Genomic DNA, 19,409 nt, shown 5'->3' with positions numbered 1-19,409 from the left:
TTCTGTGGGGCCGGCGAAGGGCGACCTTCCTCCGGCTCCCGTGGCGGGGACGTCCCCGGAGCCCGCAGAGAGCTGGCCGCAGGAGGAGAGGGAGCAGGGGCTGCGGGAAAGGACCGACTTTCCACAGCTGCTGTGGGAAAGGACTGACGGAGAGGAACATCCCGAGAGAGAAATTAGAAGAAAAAGGGTGGCCTCTCGCTGGGGAGCACAAGAAGCAGCTTCAGATGGCGCTGATGGTTTGCAGACAGTCGCTGTCGCTGCGGCGATAGCCCTGCGCTGGAGACGGGATGCCTGGCTCTTGCAATGTAGTCCTCGCTTTGCTTCAAAGCTTTCTGATGCTTCTCTATTTTAAATTTCTGATGAGGCAGTCCCATTTTTCCAGGGCTAACACCACTGGAAAGGAAGACACAGGGAAACGCAACGGGCAGGAAGAGCCTGGGAGACCTAAAGTAGACGAAAGACTAGCCAGGAATTTTGCAACAGCTTTATTTTTGCAGCTAAACCACAGACATGACAAACAAAACATCCTCCCACGAACCCAACAACAGAAACTACTTTTCTAGGTCAAGTTCAACCTCACTGAGAGCAGAAGAGTTGAGGTCAGCAGGGAATCGGTCCTGCAGGTTTCCTGTGCAGCTGGGAAAATCTGCCCTCGTGGATCCCACTGGCAAGAGGTTGGAGATGAAGGATGCTGCGTTTGAGACATGATGGTCACGGACACCTGCAGTATAATAGGTCATGGCAGCTTCTGTAGGGTATCAGAGAGGAACAGGGCAAATGGGCAGCCCCAAAATTGGGGCTCCCTGCGGGCATGGTAAGAGGAGCAGATTCAGAATAGAGAGCACTACGGATTTGTACCGGGAGATTCCCCAGCTTCTCAGCAAAAGCATGTTCTACCTGGGTAATAAACATGCAGAAGGGAAATTGGTTGGCTTGTAGTAGCTCTTTCCCCCATGCCACTTGGGGCTGCATGTGGCAGCAGGCCTCGTGCAGACGGTACCCGACATGCACCAGACACAGCGTGCATTTCAGGGCCCAGGAGCCTAGTGTAGCCCCAAGTCAAATAAATGTGGACTTTAGTGGGCTAGATCTAAGCAGCAAGGATGTAGCAACAAATGATTCAAGTCAGCGGCGCTCTGCTCCCCGGCTGGGTTTCCACTCCAGCTGACGTCTCACCGATGGCTGATCAGTCAGCATGACGGGCTGTTTGCAGATCAGAAAGGTGCAGCGACCAGATAACAACCCCACGGGTTTGTAGAGCTACGTAAACGGCTCGGCTGAGCCACAGACCCGCCTGGCTATGGGAAAGGAGCAAATAGGTAAGAAATGCGTTCCTTCCTTGAGTATATTTTGCTTGCATGGAGACTTTGCTAGCTGAATTCACTTTCTGAAAATCAGTAACTGTTCAGGGCATTTTGACAGGTATTGGAGCACTGCAAAGAAGTCATAGGAGAAGGATATTTTTAGATACTCTTTGTGTGCAAATAGCAAAAATACGTTGCATTTTAAAGGCCATTAGCTTGCTGGGCACATTAGAAAGTCTTAAATGGTTTTAAGATTCAGGGTAATGTTTTAGGAAATGCAATTTAGGCATAGAATTTGCACAGAAATAGTGGCAATTTCCATGCTGAGCATCATGGTAGAGACCCCACAAGGAGCCTGTCCACAGGAGTTTCAGAGCCTAGAAATCTGCCCTGTTTTGTTAACTGCCACGTGGACAATCAATACGGCCAGAGCGGATGATCCACAAAATGGGTGCATTGGCATTGTTTGTGGTATGACGTGTATTATAATCACTGTAGAGAAGCCGTGATAAAAGAGCAGAAAAGCAGCAATATGGTGATAAATTGGGACTGCAGCTTGTGGGATGGTTTGTTGCATGGCGCGATGGAGCAGCGTCTCTCTGGGGAGCTGGTCACCCGAGGGGACGATGCATGTGGCTCATGCTCTCCATCTCCCTCCCTCCCCCCCTCCCTCCCCCTCCCCCAGTAACTTTCAAACCTGATGGCTTAAAATTTTAAATTTGAAATTGCTTCTGGGCAATTTCACAAGAGGGACAGAAGCCTCAAAGATCCTGAGGTTCCTCCAGGATTTATATATGCACCTGCCAGGACAGTCCACGTGAGTGACTTGGGGAGGAAAGGCAGGGGGGATCTCAGCGGTGAGTGCAGCAGGCAGGCAGCAAACAGGCAGCTGCCTGCCCGGGAGCTGTTGCTGAATTGCTGTTGGCTCCAGCGCTGTCTGATCTCGTGCTCTGTCTTAACTACTGGGGTCACAGAGGATGGGGGGAAGGAGCTGAGGCTGTTGCAGGAGTAGGTGGAAGGACAGGGGAGAGCAAGGACACAAATCCAAGGCAAAGCAGACTCTGGGCATCCTGCGACTGGTGGCACCGAGTCTTTGCTTCGTTATTTGTATTCCCGAGTGCCCAGTACAATGCGCTGCAGCCGGTGCGGCTCAAGACCCCCAGGAGGAGGAGGAAGGCAATCGACTGAGATAACGGAGCTAAGGAGCTCATTGCTTGTCCTGGTTCAACCTCCTACACCCCAGGCAGAGCCAGGATATGTCCCAGGACAGGCTGCTGTGCCTTCCTCCTTCTCCCCATCATGTGCCTCCTTGGTTTTGGAAATGCTTAGACAGCTGAGGCAGCAGGAGAATGGAAATCTTGTCTTGCAGGAGGAGGTTAAGTGAACTGGGCTTGTTTAGCCTGGCAAAAATGAAGGCTGAAAGGGGATAGGATTGCCATGCAGAAATACATCGGGTGGGCGGAAACACAAGAGAGGAGAAAGAATGATTTATTCTAAAGGACAGCGTGGGCACGAGAACAAATGGGAAAAAAGCTTACCATGACTACATTACCCTAGGGCTTAGGAGAAAGTCCAAACTGCAAGGTCCTTGGCCCAGTGTCTCTTCAGAGAAGCGTGAACTTCTTCTGAGAAGAAGAAGGCAAGGCGTGAACTGCTTCTGAGATCTTGATCAGCGGAGACTCATGTGATGTTGTAGTTTGTGGCAGCTCGCTAGACTGTGGTCAGGAGACTTCTCCTATCCTGTGTCGCCAGCAACGCGTGGCAGGATCAGGCCCAAAAGGTCTCCCACTGCCCGTGGTCTTTTCTTTCCGTACTGGGACTATATTATGGCCGTGGCCTGTCTTCCAGCCAGGATAACAGACAGAAGAATGGCACGTATGATGTGCTGTAACCTGGTGAAGTCATGGGGATAAAAGAGAATCTTGGGCTCCTGAGTGTTACTTCCATGAATCGCCTGACCGCTTGTGGATAGGAACGAGGGCTCTCACCACCGCATAGATGGCTGCAAGGGGCATCTAGTCTGAATGCGTTGTGGGTTGCCTCAGCAGCGGGCAAGAACAAATGTATGCCAACACTTCCCTTTGCTCACCTCTCTTCCCCATCCACATGGGCCAGTTCAGCTCTGAGGGTCTTTGAGATGTAAGAGGTTCAGCAGTTGTGTTATTTCTGCCCTCCTAACTTTGACTGTGTTCCTGATAGCTTCTTACCCATACCAAATGCCATGGTAAGGGAGCTGGTGTCTGTGGGATCCCTGAGGATTCAGGGGCAGGAGCAATTCACCTGTGATGATCCTCTGAGTTTGGCCCCGCATTGCATCAGTGAGTGGTGGCAGAGGGTCGCTTTTGGAAGTAAGGCTGGGGAGTGAGGGCCAGCACCCTACCAGAAAGGGTAAGGGGTGAGGACAGCCCTGCAGGGTGGTCTCCGTACGCAGCTCTGGCATGAGGCCTGCCTGCAAAGAGCCCAGGCAATGACAGCAAAGCAGCTATGCAGGAGCAGTCTGTGCTCTGGTCGGGATGCAGCTAGTTTGTGAGGCCTCTGCTGTCCAGTGTGACAACTGATGAGATGTTTGAACACATGCGTTCACACACATTTTAACATCATACGCACATGGGCACATGTACCCACATGGGGTATGGGTATGCTGAGCAGCTTAGCTGCCTCTGACCTCATGCAAGAAGGAGGGGAATAAACAGGAGAATCAGAGAATCTTGATACATGGTAAAACTTAAGAATTCATTTGGACTTGAGATACTTTCCACAAGTGAATATTTATATAGGTAGTTCAGTAAAGATGGGATGGGAGATATGGTGTCACCAGGTATTTCAAGGGTTGCATATACTTTTTGAGGTCTGGGTGGAAGACTGGCCACGGTGGGTAGGACCAAGAGGAGCAGGCTTAGTTTGTAGTAGTGAAGGAGATTTTGGTAAAGCCTCCCAAAGTGAAGTTAATATGGAAGAGATGGAGAAGGAGGTATTGGGACTGCCACTGATGGAAGTTTTGAAGAGTGGTTTGAACAAACTTTTTTCAGGATTGAGAGAGAGAAAGTTGGCTTACCTGCCTCTGAGCAGGGTGCTGGGCTGTGTTATCTTTTGAGGCTCTTTTTCCATGACCTCTCTGACTCTTTGGTGCTATGATCATGAACCTGTTAGTGCAGATAAACATGCACCTCTTCTTCTGCCTGCCCCACTATGCCTTGCACACACCAATGCAGGAACAATCCCGTTCTTGCTGAGACCCGTTTCCACCCCTTTCCCTCCCCTCACCACTGTTCTTACTCCAAAAATCGACGGATGCTTTGGAAAGGAGTGTGCCAGGGGAGTCAGGGCTGACTTACCTTCTGGCAAGGTTATCTGCCCTGGGACAGCGAGCAGTTTGCTGGCACCATCTTCGCTGAGTGACACTGTTGTTTACCCCTGGCTGCAGCTGCCGGCATTTCCCTGAGCTTCTCTCTGTACCTTCATCTGCTGAAGCAGTTTCAGAGAGGTTTTCTTGGATCAGGACAGGCAGGTGCTTTCGCTAGCAGACAGCAGTGGGCTGCCTAGGCAGGCAGGAGCAGCGCGGCTCGTTTCCTCCTTCCTGAGGAAGAGAAGGGGCCGGGAGCTGGGGCAGCAGAAGGATGCTCAAAGTGGTACCCTGCCGCAGGGATGCTGGGTTGCTAGGAGACAGGTGAAGGTGAAGAGGAGAGCTCTGCAGAGCGCCAGAGGCTCAAGGTACCAGCCACAGCGGCAGCGTGCGTTGCTCTCCGGCACAGCGATGCCTGCGTAGCAGTAACCAGGGACAGCCGGAGAGACCCTGCCTGCGCCAAGGAGCGGAGCCAGCGAGCGGGCGGCCAACCCCCTGAGCTCCCAGGACATGCCCGGGGCGGGGAGCCAGGGAGGCCCTTGAGATCCACGCAGAGACCCAGCAGGGCAGGCAGCGGCAGAGGGAGGGAGCTCGGTTCTGCGGGGCGCCCGGGGGAAGGCAGACAATGCGGGAGCTGCCGGCTGGCTCAGCCCTTCGCAAGCCCGGCTGCAGTGGCTCCCTGCCCACCCTGCCTTTGCCTTTGCCGGCTGAGGCCCTCCGTGGCAGCTGTGAGTAGTGAGGGATGCGGGGGGAGCGGGCTGGTGCGGTGCTGCGAGAGCGCTGGCCGCGGGCATTCATCCTCCACCAAGGGCGAGGTGGTGATGCTGAGTGCTGCAGAGCCGGGGGGAAGCTGGAGGACCTGTGCCCTTGGGAAGGAGCCTGCAATGGAGAGAGACACGGAGCAGCTCAGGGCCGGATGGCTGGGCAGGCCTGCATGGCTGCTGCTGCTGCTGCCCTTGGGATGCCTCTTGCCGGGTACGTGTGGGGTGGAGGTGTCCTTGGGAAACTGCACCGAGCTGTGTCCAGCCTGCCCTCTCCTCCTTGCTGCCCCTGCGTGCACAGGGGCTGGCAGGGCCCTCTGCCAGGCCAGCTCTTGTGGAGCGAGAGAGGAGTCCTTGCCAGCTCATCCCTAGCTGGGAGCAGGCTCTTTCCAAGCTAGGGCCTGGGGCCAGGGCTGTGCCAATGGCAGGGGGAGGGCAGGGGGTCAGGAGGATGAGAGCAGGGAGCCTGGTGGGGGGTGAGTACCAGGGTCTCTGATCTGCCCTCCCCCTTCTCCTAGATCCGCATGTCAGACCAGAACAGCACCGATGATGGGGAGTCAGACCCCCAGCACAGCCTGTCTATGGTCTTCCTCCTTGTCTTGGTCTTCTTCATCATGGGGCTAGTAGGTTTCCTGATCTGCCATGTCCTGAAAAAGAAGGGGTATCGGTGCCGGACTTTCCGTGATGAGCTCGACCCAGATAACAAAGACGTGCTGACGGAGCTCCAGGCCAGTGAGTACTGGGAGATGAGGACTCGGCGGGGGGGCTCTGGTGCTGCCGTGCTCCTTAAACACGGTTCTCGGAAGTGAGCTGGTGGTGGGAAGAGTTACCCGTCATGTACCAGTGGGTTGGGAAAGGGATGAAATGGTGAGAGCAGCACCACGTTCCCTGCATGAGCATGAAGGCTGCATGCAGCCAGCGGGATGGGAAGAACGGAAATGCTGCCTGAACACCATACTCTCTCCCAGCAGGGTGGACTTGGTCCCAGCTTGGGAGAATGGGACTTCACGTGGTGTGAAGGGCTTCTGTATCTGATTTCCCCAGGATCTCCATGATCCACCGACACCAAACACTGCATGAGAGCCAGCCATAATGATTTTATCATTTTATCTCATTTCACTTTTTGGCTGCCATTCCCACCACCGCTGTTTTTTCCCTGGGGGCTTTGGTCTCTTTGATAGCCAAACTGTAACATGCCATAACATACGAGAGCTAATGGGATAGAAGGATGGGACAGGCTCTTGTTAGCCCTGCCCCATCCTCAAGAGGGAGAGAGCCCCTTAGACCATGCTTGGCCTCCACCACGCTATGTTTTATGCTGGTCCAGGTCCTAGGAGAGTATTCGGGACAGCATCATGGGGTATTTGCCTTGTTCTTACTCTCTAGGCCTTCATGTTTGGCTACTGTTAAAAGAGGTTCTTGGTGGAGAGTCGGAGCTTTGGCCCAGTCCTCTAGGGCCATTCTTACGTTGGCAGTGAGGCGAAGCTCAGGAGCGTAGGTCCCAGAGAGCCCTCTGAATTGTTGACTCTGAGGTGGTAGAAGGCTTATGAAGGCTAGTGGTGTCGGGGAGGGTGGGAAATCAGCGCATGGCAGTTCCCAGAGTGGCATTATCGTAAAGTGATAATTCTGAATAAGAGCCAGAATCTCTGATGAATCTCCAGCATCTGAGTTATAACCCATGTCCCCTACCAGCAAAAATAACCCAGCTGAGATACAAGCTGTCCCTCTGTCTCTTTTGTGTTATGACATCCAGAAAGAGGCTCTTGGGTGTTCGTTATCGATCATATGCTCCTCTAGTTCTGTGTGTTTGGAGACTCTCGGGGAGGAAGAGGGGCGTTTCCTTGGGATCTTTGCCCCATGCGGGAAAGGGACCTCCAAGGGGTTTTCAGTCACCTGAGGCCACCATAAGTGGCTCTGTGGGAATGGGGTTTGGAACTCAGGGCAGCATCGAGCATGGGTGCAAGCCACAGCTCGGTCCTAGCGAGATCTGTCATTTGCTGATTTCCTTAGTCTCTGCTGAAATGGAGAAGATGCATTTCTCAGGTTATTTATTTAACTAAAAATGGCCAAATGGTGTTAGAAAACTCCACCGACTCCTTTGTCCCATCAGCAGAGCTTGGGAGGGTTAGCACCTCACATTGGGACTCAGTACGCAGGGGAGGGAAACATAACTCTCTCGGAGTATATGTGGAAGCAGTGAGGAGCTTCCAGGCAGATTTTGGTACAGCCCTCCAGATTTAATGACTTGCCATTACATAGAGACAACGTTCAAACTTTTCAGAATTGGTTTTGCCCACTGGAGACTCTACAGCCCAGGGAAATGTCTCTGGGGATGTCCAGAAACGCAGTGGCAGCCCCAGAAGTGTGCTCTCCAGGGAGTTGCCCTGCCAGACCGGAGCTCTGACCTACTCATGAGAACATATGCCCAGCATCACAGGCTGGGCTGAAGGTCCATCCAGCCAAGTCTCCTGTCTCCAACAATGTCCAAAAGCAGGTGTCTATGGATACAAAAACAGATCAAACATGTACTGATATTTCTCCAGAATACTCTTTTAATTCTCTAACGCTGTGTAGCTCTGGGACTTCCTCTGTCAGAGAAGGTTTCTATGTATTTAACAGCCCCCAGTGAATTTCTCTTCCATGAACATGTCCCATTTATCCTTAGACACAGGTAAACTTTTAACATCCACAACATTCCTGCAGCCAGGAGCTTAGCTGTGCCCATGAAGAACCACCTCTTTATACTTGTTTCAAACCTGTTACCTATTCATTTCGTTTGATGCTCCCTAGCTCTCATAGTGGAGGAAAAATATAGCCCCTTGCTCTGTGCACACATGGCTGTGCTTTTAGCCATTTCTTTTCCAGAGTCAGAGCTCTAGTGTACCTCAGATGCTTCCTGGGAACGATGCGGGAAGCAGGGCTTCTGTGACCTCTCCATCTGTACTGACCCAGAGTACTCATAGTTGTCCTGTGGGAGGAAATGGTGAGGTAGTGAATCCCTCAGTGCCATGTTTTCTCCTTTCAGATGAAGAGGAGGAGCTGAACGAGGACACCGTGGAGAAGATTGTGAGATGCATCATCCAAAATGAAGGTGAGCATTTTCTAGGGCTGGCTTGAAGACTTCCTGGCAGCTGGCTGCTTTGCCTGACACATTCCCTTTCTCCTCTCTCTTCAGCAAACGCGGAGGCTCTCAAGGAGATGCTGGGGGACAATGAAGGGGATGTCCCAGTGCCAGTGCCCAGGTGAGGGAAGTGTACACCATGCTGTGTCCCTTGTAGAATAAGGGAGCCATCTTTGGTACCACCTTGGTCTTGAGACTGTTCAGCTAGCCCCTTTCCATCTCAATGATTTGTTACAAAGCATCTTCCCAACAAGGAGTTGTAGTTCCCCCGGTGCATGGGTGTTGCTATGCTTTACTCCACTGTCAGTTGTAACATCTCTCGCTCCTGTCCTAACAGGAGGTCCCCTCCAGAGTTGCTGCTTCTCAGGGCTTGCTGCACTGAGGCTGCACCAAGGTAGGGAAGACTCCTCCAGCTGACATGACCTGCTATGTCCTTTTCCTATTGCAGCCTTTGTCCGCACCGTAACAGTCAAGACGGGGGACCACCACATCACCATACGGTGCACCTGGGCTCCACGCAGGCCCCCTGCATCCACTGCAGCAAGAGGAAGAAGCCGCCACTGCATCGACAAGGGAGGTCCAAGGATGGCAAAGGCAGGATGCATCCTGGAGAGACCACTGTCTTCTCAGTGGGCAGGTACTTAAATGAGCCTTGCCAGACATCACTCATCTGCTCTGGCTGAACGAGCATAACAGAGAGTCTTCCCTGCCCCCTGTTCCTTTCCCCGCTCACCCACATGAGGTACCTTCTTGCTTTTCCCCATTTAGAGGTCACAGTAGCTCACAATTGAGAGTCCTGAGGATCCAGGTGCCTCCTGCCCCTCAGAATGTCTGCAGTACAGCTCCTGCTAATGAGTCCGTGCAGAAATGCAGTAAGCCATGCTGTGCCAGTGTCTTGCACTAATGACACCTCCCCTTTCTCCCTGCTTTTCCCAAGGAAGGTGACTTGGGCCTGGGTTGTCCTGCTGACTCAGTGCCGGGCTTCAAATACACATCTATTTAAAGCCTGCTGCCCCAGTCACATGCAAGTAGAGCTAGTCCTGCCAGGCAGGGGCAGTGACCCCAGGCTTCAGGGGTCTGGTTAGGAGGGAGAGGAGATGAGAGGAGGTGCGATGTGCAGATTGCCAGCCACCACCATCAGAATAAAAGTGTGGCTGTAGTCCTCCAGGACTCTGCCTTTAATAATGGCTGTAAATGGATGCCATGGGAGGAATATAAGAATAAGGGAACATATCTGATACTTCTCACAGATACTGTCCCAGTCTCCAACTTTCTCAGCTCAAGGGACTTCATGAGCTACCTGTGGTCTCCATGTAGTTAGTAGCCTTCAATACATTTCTCTTCCACAGTCTTGCCCAGGTTGCCTCTTTCCCCAGCGTAAACATTTAGAGTGCACGTCGTCCTTTAGCAAGGTGTGCCAGACGTCAGCTCCCCACTGCCATGGTGATCGTGGTAGAGTTACAAGGAACTGCTAATTCCTGGTGGCCACCCAGAGAAGACACAACTCTGCTGTGCTCAGAGCATGCCGAGGGTCTTCATTCAGCTAAGTTTTGATAAAGCTGCATATTGTGGTCCAGAGAGACAGTCTTTTCATAGTAATGTTGAGCCCGATTGGGCCAGGCAAACCTTTGGGGGTTGTGGGTATTTCCTCCATCAGAACTAGGAGTCTTATGTGATAGGTGAATTGGGAGTTTTATGGGGAGCTGTTAAAGGGAAGAGACCTGCAGCACCTCCCCATGCTGAACTCCAGCTGAAATTGCACTTTCCTGGAGACTGACAGCTTCTGCCTCTTTGCCCGCTGTTGTCAGCTGTACTCCGTTTAAGGTTTGTTGTTTGGTAAGCCACACCTCTGCACACTTGCTTATTCATGGTTAATCTCATTCTCTGGCTGATGCTCAGTTCCCTCTGCTGCTCCATGTCCTTCATCCATGCTCTTCTTGGTCTCCTTTCAGTTACATTTGAGTGCCTGAAGAAGACGGTCTCCTCTCCTACCTAAACACACCTTCTGTCTCATCTCAGTTTTCAGTCTTTTCTGCCTGTTAAGATCCTGTGTCAGATCAGCCTTCTCCAGAGGACGGTTATTATGTTTTTCCAAGGTTATATTTTGAACGCTTTTGCTTGCTGAATCTCTATTCTATGAGGTCTGACTCCTATGGGGTCTATGTGACCACGAGGTACAAAATTACCTCCAAATTCTGATTCTTGCTTCCAAGCTGACCCCATGTTCTTTTTGATCTTCAGTGATTTTTCTGGGAGTGCTCTTGATGTGCCTAATTTCCTGTGAATACCTTGATTACATGAACTATCTTGATTCATAACTGATCCTACATACAAAAGCTCCTGTAACCAGCCTCTTCTGTTGCAATCCTCAGGTCTTATTCCTCTTTCTTTTTAGCTTTCATTTCTGTCTTGGATATAGTAGTTGTGAGTCCAGTCCTCTCTCCTATTACATACAGCTTAGTGAGTAAGTCTGGTCCCCATCTGGTAGTCACTAGCTCATAGGTGAAGAAACCTCATGTGGAAAGGAGCAAATTCGGTGGAGGGCCATCGGGGTAGTCAGGGTGCTGGAGTACATGGCATATGAGGAGCTGCTGCGGGAATGGGGTTTGTTTACTGTGGAGAAGAGAAGGCTAAGGTGAGGATCTAATTTCTCTCTACAATGTCTTGAAGGGGTGGGGAAGTTTGCAAAGAAGGTGGAGCTAGACTCTTCTCAGAGATACACAGTGCAAGGACAAGAGTTAATGATCACAAGTTGCAACAAGAGAAATCCAGATAGGACGTAAGGAAGAAATATTTCACCCTGAGAGTGTTGCAGCCCTAGGACAAGGCCCAGAAGAGAGGAGAGATCTCCATCCTTGCAGATCCCTAAAACCAAACTGAAAAAGGCCCTGAGCAACCTGACTGAGGTTTGAAATTGATCCAGCTTTGAGCAAAGGGTTGGACTGGAGACCTCCTGAGCAAAGGGTTGGACTGGAGACCTCCTCAGGGTCTTTCCAATCTAAATCATTCTCTAAATCTAAGGTAATCAGGGTTATATCATCTGTAGCCTCGAATTATTGAATAATTTACTATCTTAGGACTTTCCCTAAAACTTTCCAATGCTTTTGTCTTTGCCACCTCTACAGTGCTATTGGACAGCCACATCAAAGGAGTCTTCCCTTTTCTCATACCATTCCTGTCTGCAGACTACTCCAGGATTGTTCCTGCTGGTATGCTGTCTGCTGTTAGTTACGTAGGTTATCCACCAAACCATCTGCATCTGATGGAGATCTTGTCCTGAGCTTCATCAGCTATAGTGTGTCAAGTCCTATTGAATCAAAAGCCTTGGTGATGCTGACTAGGCAGACAGCCAAAATTCTGCTGCCTTTCTCATCGTGATCCTGAGCTATGTTACTTCATGTATCCTTTGATTCAAAGGATCCTTTGAATCCTTTCCTGGATCTTTCAGGTTGGCATTGCTTAAAGGCATTACCAAGAAGTGATCCTGTCATTTGTACCTCTTCCCATTCTCTCTTTGAGACTGGAACACTCTTTGATCTTCTCAAATCACAGTGCTATTGCCTTGTTTCCAAATGCCTGCATAGACCTAAAAGGTCATATTTGCTGCTGCTTGGCCTGACCCAAGCAGTCCTGTGGGTACATCATCCAGAGCTGGAGCAGTTCTCTCTTTGACCTTTCTAATTTGGGCAGCATTTCTGATTGTAATGCTGAGGAGTCTGTAATATCAACATTATTTCATGGTTTTGGCCATTCAGCATTCTGGCCACCTGCTTAGGACCTGCTCCTCCCCTGTTTTTGATGTAGTGAATCCAGCTTTGAGGGTTTAAGAACTTCTGCCAGTGACCAAGTAACCTGAACATCTTCCTGAAGCCATATTCCTTGTTGCTGTCCTCTACTTGCTGGCCTATCCACTTGTTTCTCTTTCTTTGTTCCACTTCTGGGTTTTTTTATGCAGCCCAGTGCTGTCTGGTGGTGGCCTCCTTCACTCAGTAAACTGTGGCATCTCATCAAAGACCATCCTGTCAGCTTTCTTCTTCATCAGTCATATTACCATTCACTTAACATTTGGGTCTTCTTCTTTCAACCCCAGCAATGCTTGAACATTGCTGCTGAAATAGTATTTTGCCCAGACACTGAATCACAGCTCAATTTCAGCAGAACCAGTGTCTTCTGTAGCTTCTCCATGTGTGACTCAAGTGCAGCTAGAACCAGTTGCTGAATGAGTCACATGTTGCATCAGGAGGAATTTTCTGCTGGGGTTCGGTGTTCTCTGGCTGATGGACACTAGCTCGCTGTGGAGGAGATTTCCTGTCTGCTGATCCAGCAGTGATTTGCATTGCTTATGAAGAAGAATCACTGTCAGTCACAACAAACTCACTTGCAATTTAGAATGCACCCATGTTGCCTACACGTCACCACTTCCAAAGTTATGGTAGTTCCTGAACTTCTCTCTTCCCACATGCAGTACTGCGATCATCTCGGATTATAAATGCATCCTTTGTGGGTGTCAGACCAACTTCTGCAGTAGCTCTCCTTCCTCTCCTAACCAACACAGGCTGGTTTATTGGTACACCAGAGAGCCTTGGTGAACCACTTAGATACCACCCGTCACTCCAAGGGATCGTGCACAAGATGTGCTCTGGCAGATTTTAGCCAAACAACTCCTCCTGGCTTTTGGACTCTCTACCCAAATACAGCATGTCCTGCCAAAACCCTGGTCCTGCCTGCCTTTACTCAGCCTGCACAGACTGTTGAAGACTCTGGTTCTTGTTCCACTTACAGCAGCTGGCCACTGGACATGATGTCCATGTGCTTCCACATGACCATCCCTTCCTTCCTTCCTTCCCCCACTCAGCTGATTCGCTGAATTTACAACTGAGTTTCTGTACAAGGTCCTATTTGGCCAAGGTGCATCTCGGAGTGTTTCCAAGAAAGGTGACCCATTTCATCGCCAGGAGGACTTAGACTGTTGGGGCCTGCACCAGCCGGTGTCTGGATTAGACTTGGCATCCTTTGCTTTGCATCACTTCCTATTTGTTGCACTTTCTTCAGAGGCCATGCCAAAATCAAAGAAAAATGGGTTCAGGTCAATGGGAACATGACTCTGGGATGGGAGCGCAGGGCCAAGGCTGGTTGCCATGGCAGGGCTGGGGCCAGTTCAGTTTGAAGGTGCTCAAAAGCCAGTTGCCTGTGAAGTGTATAGGAGTGGAAGGGGTGTGGAGCACAGTGGCAGCATTCACATATACTTGAAAAATTCACATATGCTTAAAAAGAGAAAGATGTGCATTAGCAATCACAGTCAACGTGTTTAAAAGGTGGCTGATAACATAGCGAAGGAAATTACCAGAACCTGGAAGGGTATGGTCAGTGGTGTACAATGGGTCCGTGTTAAAGAAAGGGGATCAGAGGCTGGAAGTACGGGCAGGCTGGAAATATTGGTGGGAGAGAGGGGGGAAGATAGTTTTACCTGACCATCCCTCATTCTAGGTTTCGTGTCACACACATTGGGAAGAAATCCACTTTCCATGAGCAGCAGGATGCTCCCCCACCTGATGGCAGCAAGGAGCCAAGCACAGAGGAGTTAGAGCACAGCAATGAACGGCTCCGTGAGGAGAGTGCGCGCAATGGGACTGTCCCCACGGACGGCCTGCAGAACGGAGCTGTCCAGAAGGGTGCACAGAGCAGCAAAGGAACAGAGCAGAGTTACTCAAATGCCCCAGCTCCAAACACACCAGCCAACTCGGGTACTCGCAGCAATAGACCAGATGGCAAGGGGCCTGGGAAGGCAAGCTCATTGCAGAATATTGACACTGCTTTTGGGAGTGCTAGTCGCCAAAGGAAGCATGTGGGCCATCGGGCACTGGGAGGGTCAAGTGCCAGCACCCCAGGAGAGCCTGTGGAGGAAGGAGGGCAGAGAGCCAGCATCTGCCAGGAGGAGGCTGGACTGGGGTCAGCAGATGAAGTATCAGATATTCACGGAAGCCTGAGTCTACAAGAAGGATCACAAGCTGGTGAGTTGGGAAGCAACTACACCAGCAGGAAACAGCCTGGAGCAGAGGACATGGGGCAGCAGGTAGGTTGCTACTTTTCCTTGTCCCCATGGAATCCCCCTGGGTTGGAGGGGCTTGAAAGTTTATGGCACAGCACCAGCAAGTCCTAGTGTGGTTGGTACTGCTGACCAGACCATCCAGCCCGAGCCCAGTGGTGTGACCTGTGCAGCAGGGAACAGATAAGCCAAGGCTTACATTGGAACTAATGGTTCCGGGTCTGCCTGTCTGCGGCTTGGGACCTGTTCTGTTTTGCCCAGCCTTTCTCTTCTGCCTCCCCCCATTTCTACTTCCTTTTATTGTTTATTGTGTTTTCTCTTCCCTTTTTCTAATGTCTCAGGCAGTGGCAAAAGAGCGATACTATCCCTCTGGACAGACGGGCCTTTTCTCTGCAAGGCTCCTCAGGCTGGCAGAGACCGTGGGCTCTTCCCCAGTGCTCAGGGCAGCAGGGAGGTGACAGCTCCTTCTGTGCCCAGTAGTGGGTACCTAGGGGATACCTCAAGGGCTGTGCAAAGCTCCCACCTTAGGCAGTCTGTCTTTTATTTTCCCCAGGAAAGTCCTTGTTTCATGTGCATTCTCTGAGCCCCTCTCAGTAATGCTCATACTGCTTGTCAAGGCACAAGATGGGTCCAAAGAGACATGTTTTCTCCTGGAGGCACTCAGAGTCCAGTCTACCCCTGTTGAGGGTGGCCACAACAGTTCCCATCCTGCCAGTATCCTTACTCCAGAAAAGAGGCAGATCACTGACTTGCTTGGGAGATGAAGTAGAGACCTAGGGGTAGACCTGCTGCTCCCAGACCCTCGGACAAGAGATACGTTTTCCCTTATGGGTGGCTCTTAGGCATGATTCTGTCTTGGGGTAAAGCCACTGTTGCTTTCAGTGCTTGTAGTGAGACGAGGCCTTGCTGAACCCCTGTCCTGTTCCAGCACAGCCCATTTTAGGCCTTCACACAGGTCTTGCTGCCTGGTCAGCTCAAAGCTGTTTTGAAAGATAGAAGAAGTTTTTCCAGCCTGATCTGTGTGGAGGAGACCTGAGAGTCTCTTGCTTTTAGGCACATCCATTGGGATCATTTTTTCTTGCCCCTTTGGCTGGTGGTTCTCTGCTTCCACATGCAGTTTTAGAGTCCTCGAAGCTTTAGCTTTGCTGAAGTTCTGGGGCTTAACATGGCCAGCAATGTATAGGCAGGGAAAGATGTCTCTAGGAATCTTTCTTGCCTTGAAGTCTAGGGAACTGTAAAGCCAACCTGGCTGTTTCCTAGTTGTTCTTCTGCTGCCTAGAGAAGGCCAGTGCTGGCCATGCTCAGAGAGGAGAACAGCCCACCCTTGCCAGAGCTGATGTGTTCCCAGCCCACATGTACACCAGCACCCTGGTTATCTCCATCCATGGGCAGGCCTGAAGCAGTGCTGCTCTGGGCCTTCCCAACTGATTGCCTTTCTGTGGATGCTAGAGAGCTCCAGGCTAGCTCTCATGAGCACACAGGTCATCTGGCCTTGGATATTGCAGCCCGCAAGAGAAATTTTCGCCCTTCACTGCCTTCAGGCCTTCAGGAAGCAGTGTCCTTCCTGCTTGGCCTTTGTTTTTTAGGACAGAGGCTGGGTGAAGTCACCCAGCGTGCAGACCTGCTCCCTGCCAGACGTGGCCATATCGAGCAGCCCCAAGAATTAGCCTCCACTGGGCTGCCTTGGAGAGAGGGGACAAAACTAGCACCAGGGCTCACATGACAACTCGTTCAGAAGAAAAAGGAAGCAAATGGTGTGATTAAAAACCACAGCATGCTTCCGAGCCAGGGACTTCCCCAAGGCTGGCACTGCATGGTTTGCTGAGCCCTACGGGCCAGGCACTGTGTGTGCCAACAGTCCCTGGCATGGAGATGACGTAGAGTGGGACAGAGTCATGGTGGGAGCATGAGCTGGGGCATGGGAGAGGCAAGATACATAAGCTAAGGAAAAAGAAGAACCTGCTGCATTTATCTTTTCTCTCTTTACTTCCTGGTGCCTGGGCTGGAGGGGTTTGAACTCCTTTTGGCTAGAGGTTTCTGCTGTTTCTCAGGGGAGAATATGCAGGGTTCTCACATCCTCTTGTCCCTGCTGGCACCATTCTCTTGGCGACTGGCTTTCCTCCTATCCCTTTCTGACAGCAGTAATCACCCCAGGCTTCCCTGCAATGGTCCCACTCCCGCCCAGCTTGGATGCTGAAGGCAGAGGAATCTCACTGCTGATGTGACTCCGCTTGTGTCTGTGGCCTCAGCAGCACAGTGCGGCTGTGGGCCAGTACGTCTTGCTTGGAGGGGCTCAGCTGGAGGATGTGGCAGGGGGATCCGGGAAAGCACCAAACTCAAGACTTGTACAGTGCGCACAGGGCTGCAAGCTCCCGCAGCTGAACCGCTGCAGCCTGTCGTGTGGAAGAGCGGGAGAGACGTGTTAAAGAGCCATGGGCAGGGCTGGCAGTCTGCTGGGCTTGGATTGTGCTTGAAGGAGGGAAGGAGGGTGGGCCTGAATTTGGATACGGCAAGGCAGCCATGCAGGACAAACCCTTCTCCAGAGAGGCTTGGAGAAGCAGCAACAGGCTGCTCTCCCTCCTATGGACCACCAAGCTTCGGACGATGGCCATGGCCCCTCTGATCTGCACAAGAAGAGGCTTGTGCAGGGCAAGCTGGGGGATGTGGAGATTTTTTTTGCCCTCCATCAGTCCCTTCTGTGGTATCAGGAGAGTGCCAGGCTCTGTATCAAATCCTGCGGTTTAGTTTGCTTTTGAGCAGAGCTGGGAATGTATGGGAGGCAATAGGCGTTACTTCCCCCAGCCCTGCAGCTGTGGGGTAAGATGTGAAGTGGGTTGGGAGGAGCTCTACTGGGGAGCACACAGCCCAAGGGACACCAAAGTGCCCGACCCTGGGTCTGTGGGATGCTGGGGCTGCTCCACTAGGCTTTGCAAAGCCTTTCCCATAGCTTTGTATTGTTCACCAGGGCACGTAAGGATGAGACCTTCTTGCGATGTTTGCCACCAAGCCCTGGAGCTGCTTGGCAGCTCCCTAATCCCTAACCTCCTAGCCAGGGCTAGGGCAAGGGCTGTCAGCTGTTGCTCAACAGGTCCTGCAGGATGCTCTGCTAGAAGGTGACTGGGAAGGGCAGAGCAAATGCAGCTGGGCAGTAGTTGGCTCTTGGGCAGTAGTTGGCTCCTGGGACCTTGGCCTCATAGGTCACTGCTGTGGCCAACAGAGCCGCCAACCGAGGTGATAGCCTCCCCATCTGCAACTTATCCTGTTCCCATGGGAGCACTGAATCATGCCTGATGTGCTTGTCTCTCCTCCTTTCCCTACAGGAGCTGAGCGCCGTAGTGCAGGACCCAGGAATAACCATCTGACGTAAGTGCTTCTCTCTGGCCCCTGGGTTGTGATGTCTTCAAAGAGCATGGGATTCCGAGGGGGAAGCTGTGGGCATTGTCCACGCCCTGGGTGGGTTATGGCCCGCTGTGCCTGGGCCCGTGCTGCAGAGAGGGCAAAGCCTGCAGCGAGCTTGTGCCCTTTCTTGAGGAGCGTCAGTGCCCACCTTCCCAGCTGACTTTTTAGCCTGCATCTAGTACAGAAACAGGGGCCTCCAGGTCCTGCAAGAGGCAGGATCTCTGTCTCCTGGGTCACGGAGAGTCCTGGAGCTCACTCGCCCACGTGCCAGGCCTGAGCTGGGCAGTGCCAGGCACAGCCACTGGTAGAAGCCCCTCAGGGATTGCCATGCCAGGCCTGGAAGCAAGTGAACAAGGGGCAAAAGTGGGTCTGGACAGTCTGGCTGAGCCACGGCTTGTCCCATGGGGGCGGGCACGGCTGCAGCCACAACAGTGTGGATGAGACCGAGGGCTCCCATTCAGCCCCTCTTTCTCTCACAGCTCCTCTCTGCTCCCGGCTCGGGCGGCCGATGGGAGGTGCACAGCCCCCATCCCTCGCGCCGGGCTCAGGGCTCTGCCGTGGCAGGGCCGTGGGGGCTGATGGCGGCCAGCCCCAGCCCAGAAGAGCAGCTACGTGCTTGGCATGGCCAGAGCGACGCGCGGACATTAAACAGACAACTGCACTTGGCGACAGACCTCATCCCATTGGCAATAGTTACCCAACTCCCACCTCCACTGCACTTGCCACAGAGACCCCCCCCCCCAAACACACCAGGCCTCATAGGGGCATCTCAGGCCCCTACGGCCTGGCATGGGCAGGACACTACCAGCACCATCCTGGCCCAGCCCTGCTGCCCGCATGGGTCCCTGCAGCTCCGGCAGCCCCGGGGCAGCCAGTGCTGCAGAAAGGACAGCATCAGATGGAGCCAAGCCCCTGCCAAGCAAACGGGTAGGGATGCAGGTGCTTGACCATGCCGAGGCACCGGCTGAGCCCACGCATGGTTGTGGCAGCACATCCGCACCAGCCTGGCACGTTAAATGCAGAGCACAGCCCCACGGGGCATCCTGGCCTCAGCGGTGCCAGCCACCAACCAGCTGAGCTGGCACAGCAGACACAGAGCAGAGACACGGGGCAGCATCCGACATCGCGCAGAGCAGTCGTGGGTGCCAGCCAGCCCCGGGGAGATGCTGGCACAAGCCCTGGATCTTCGCTGCAGGGGGACCATGGCAGTCCCCAGGAGGTGCCAACGCAAAGAGGAACAGCAAAGGACCGGCCTCGCTCCGGCCCTGTCCCGGCTCAGGAGGGGCCAGAGCCTGGCTCCGGGTGTGTGGGGGGGTAGATAAGATGGAGGCACCAGTGTACCCAGCCAGCGGTGGCCAGGCCCAGGGCAAGCTTTGGTGTTTAACCGCACTGTAAATAGATGAGCTAAAACCATTAAAGCTGCTGAACACGTTGG

At 52.5% G+C, this 19,409-nt stretch overlaps 1 protein-coding gene and 1 long non-coding RNA gene across 7 annotated transcripts; one reads left to right on the top strand and one right to left on the bottom strand.

Annotated features, from left to right (window-relative positions):
* Positions 1–469: 469 nt before the first annotated feature.
* LOC104154018 (uncharacterized) lies at positions 470–4,775 on the bottom strand. 3 transcript variants are annotated; one of them, XR_696365.2, is made up of 4 exons: positions 4,640–4,775; positions 4,360–4,447; positions 2,843–3,196; positions 470–1,433 (listed from the first exon to the last, which is right to left on the bottom strand). It is a non-coding gene; the product is annotated as an uncharacterized lncRNA (long non-coding RNA). The 3 variants fall into 3 exon arrangements; XR_011143865.1 differs by having other exon boundaries at positions 2,843–2,929; XR_696366.2 differs by lacking the exon at positions 4,360–4,447 and having other exon boundaries at positions 4,640–4,717.
* Positions 471–19,406, top strand: RELL2 (RELT like 2). Of its 4 annotated transcripts, none has more exons than XM_068959282.1 (8): positions 471–1,319; positions 5,927–6,140; positions 8,434–8,499; positions 8,584–8,650; positions 8,978–9,166; positions 14,017–14,602; positions 17,896–17,938; positions 18,454–19,406. In XM_068959282.1, the coding sequence occupies exons 2-7, from the start codon at positions 5,933–5,935 to the stop codon at positions 17,935–17,937; spliced, it is 1,158 nt and encodes a 385-aa protein (XP_068815383.1). In that variant the 5' UTR covers positions 471–1,319; positions 5,927–5,932; the 3' UTR covers position 17,938; positions 18,454–19,406. The 4 variants fall into 4 exon arrangements, with proteins under 4 accessions (XP_068815383.1, XP_068815384.1, XP_068815381.1 ...); XM_068959283.1 differs by lacking the exon at positions 471–1,319 and adding an exon at positions 4,910–5,015; XM_068959280.1 differs by lacking the exon at positions 471–1,319 and adding an exon at positions 5,004–5,375.
* Positions 19,407–19,409: the final 3 nt, after the last annotated feature.

This window comes from Struthio camelus, chromosome 13, assembly GCF_040807025.1.
Source record: "Struthio camelus isolate bStrCam1 chromosome 13, bStrCam1.hap1, whole genome shotgun sequence".
Classification (NCBI taxonomy): domain Eukaryota; kingdom Metazoa; phylum Chordata; class Aves; order Struthioniformes; family Struthionidae; genus Struthio; species Struthio camelus.
Note: the sequence above shows the minus strand (reverse complement) of the source record. Positions and strands in the feature narration are given on the sequence as shown.

Coding starts and splice junctions, on each gene's coding strand:
- RELL2 (XM_068959282.1), top strand. CDS start 5,933: ATGTCAGACCAGAACAGCACCGATGATGGGGAGTCAGACCCCCAGCAC. Junction 6,141..8,433: donor GCTGACGGAGCTCCAGGCCA/GTGAGTACTGGG, acceptor TTCTCCTTTCAG/ATGAAGAGGAGGAGCTGAAC. Junction 9,167..14,016: donor ACTGTCTTCTCAGTGGGCAG/GTACTTAAATGA, acceptor CCCTCATTCTAG/GTTTCGTGTCACACACATTG.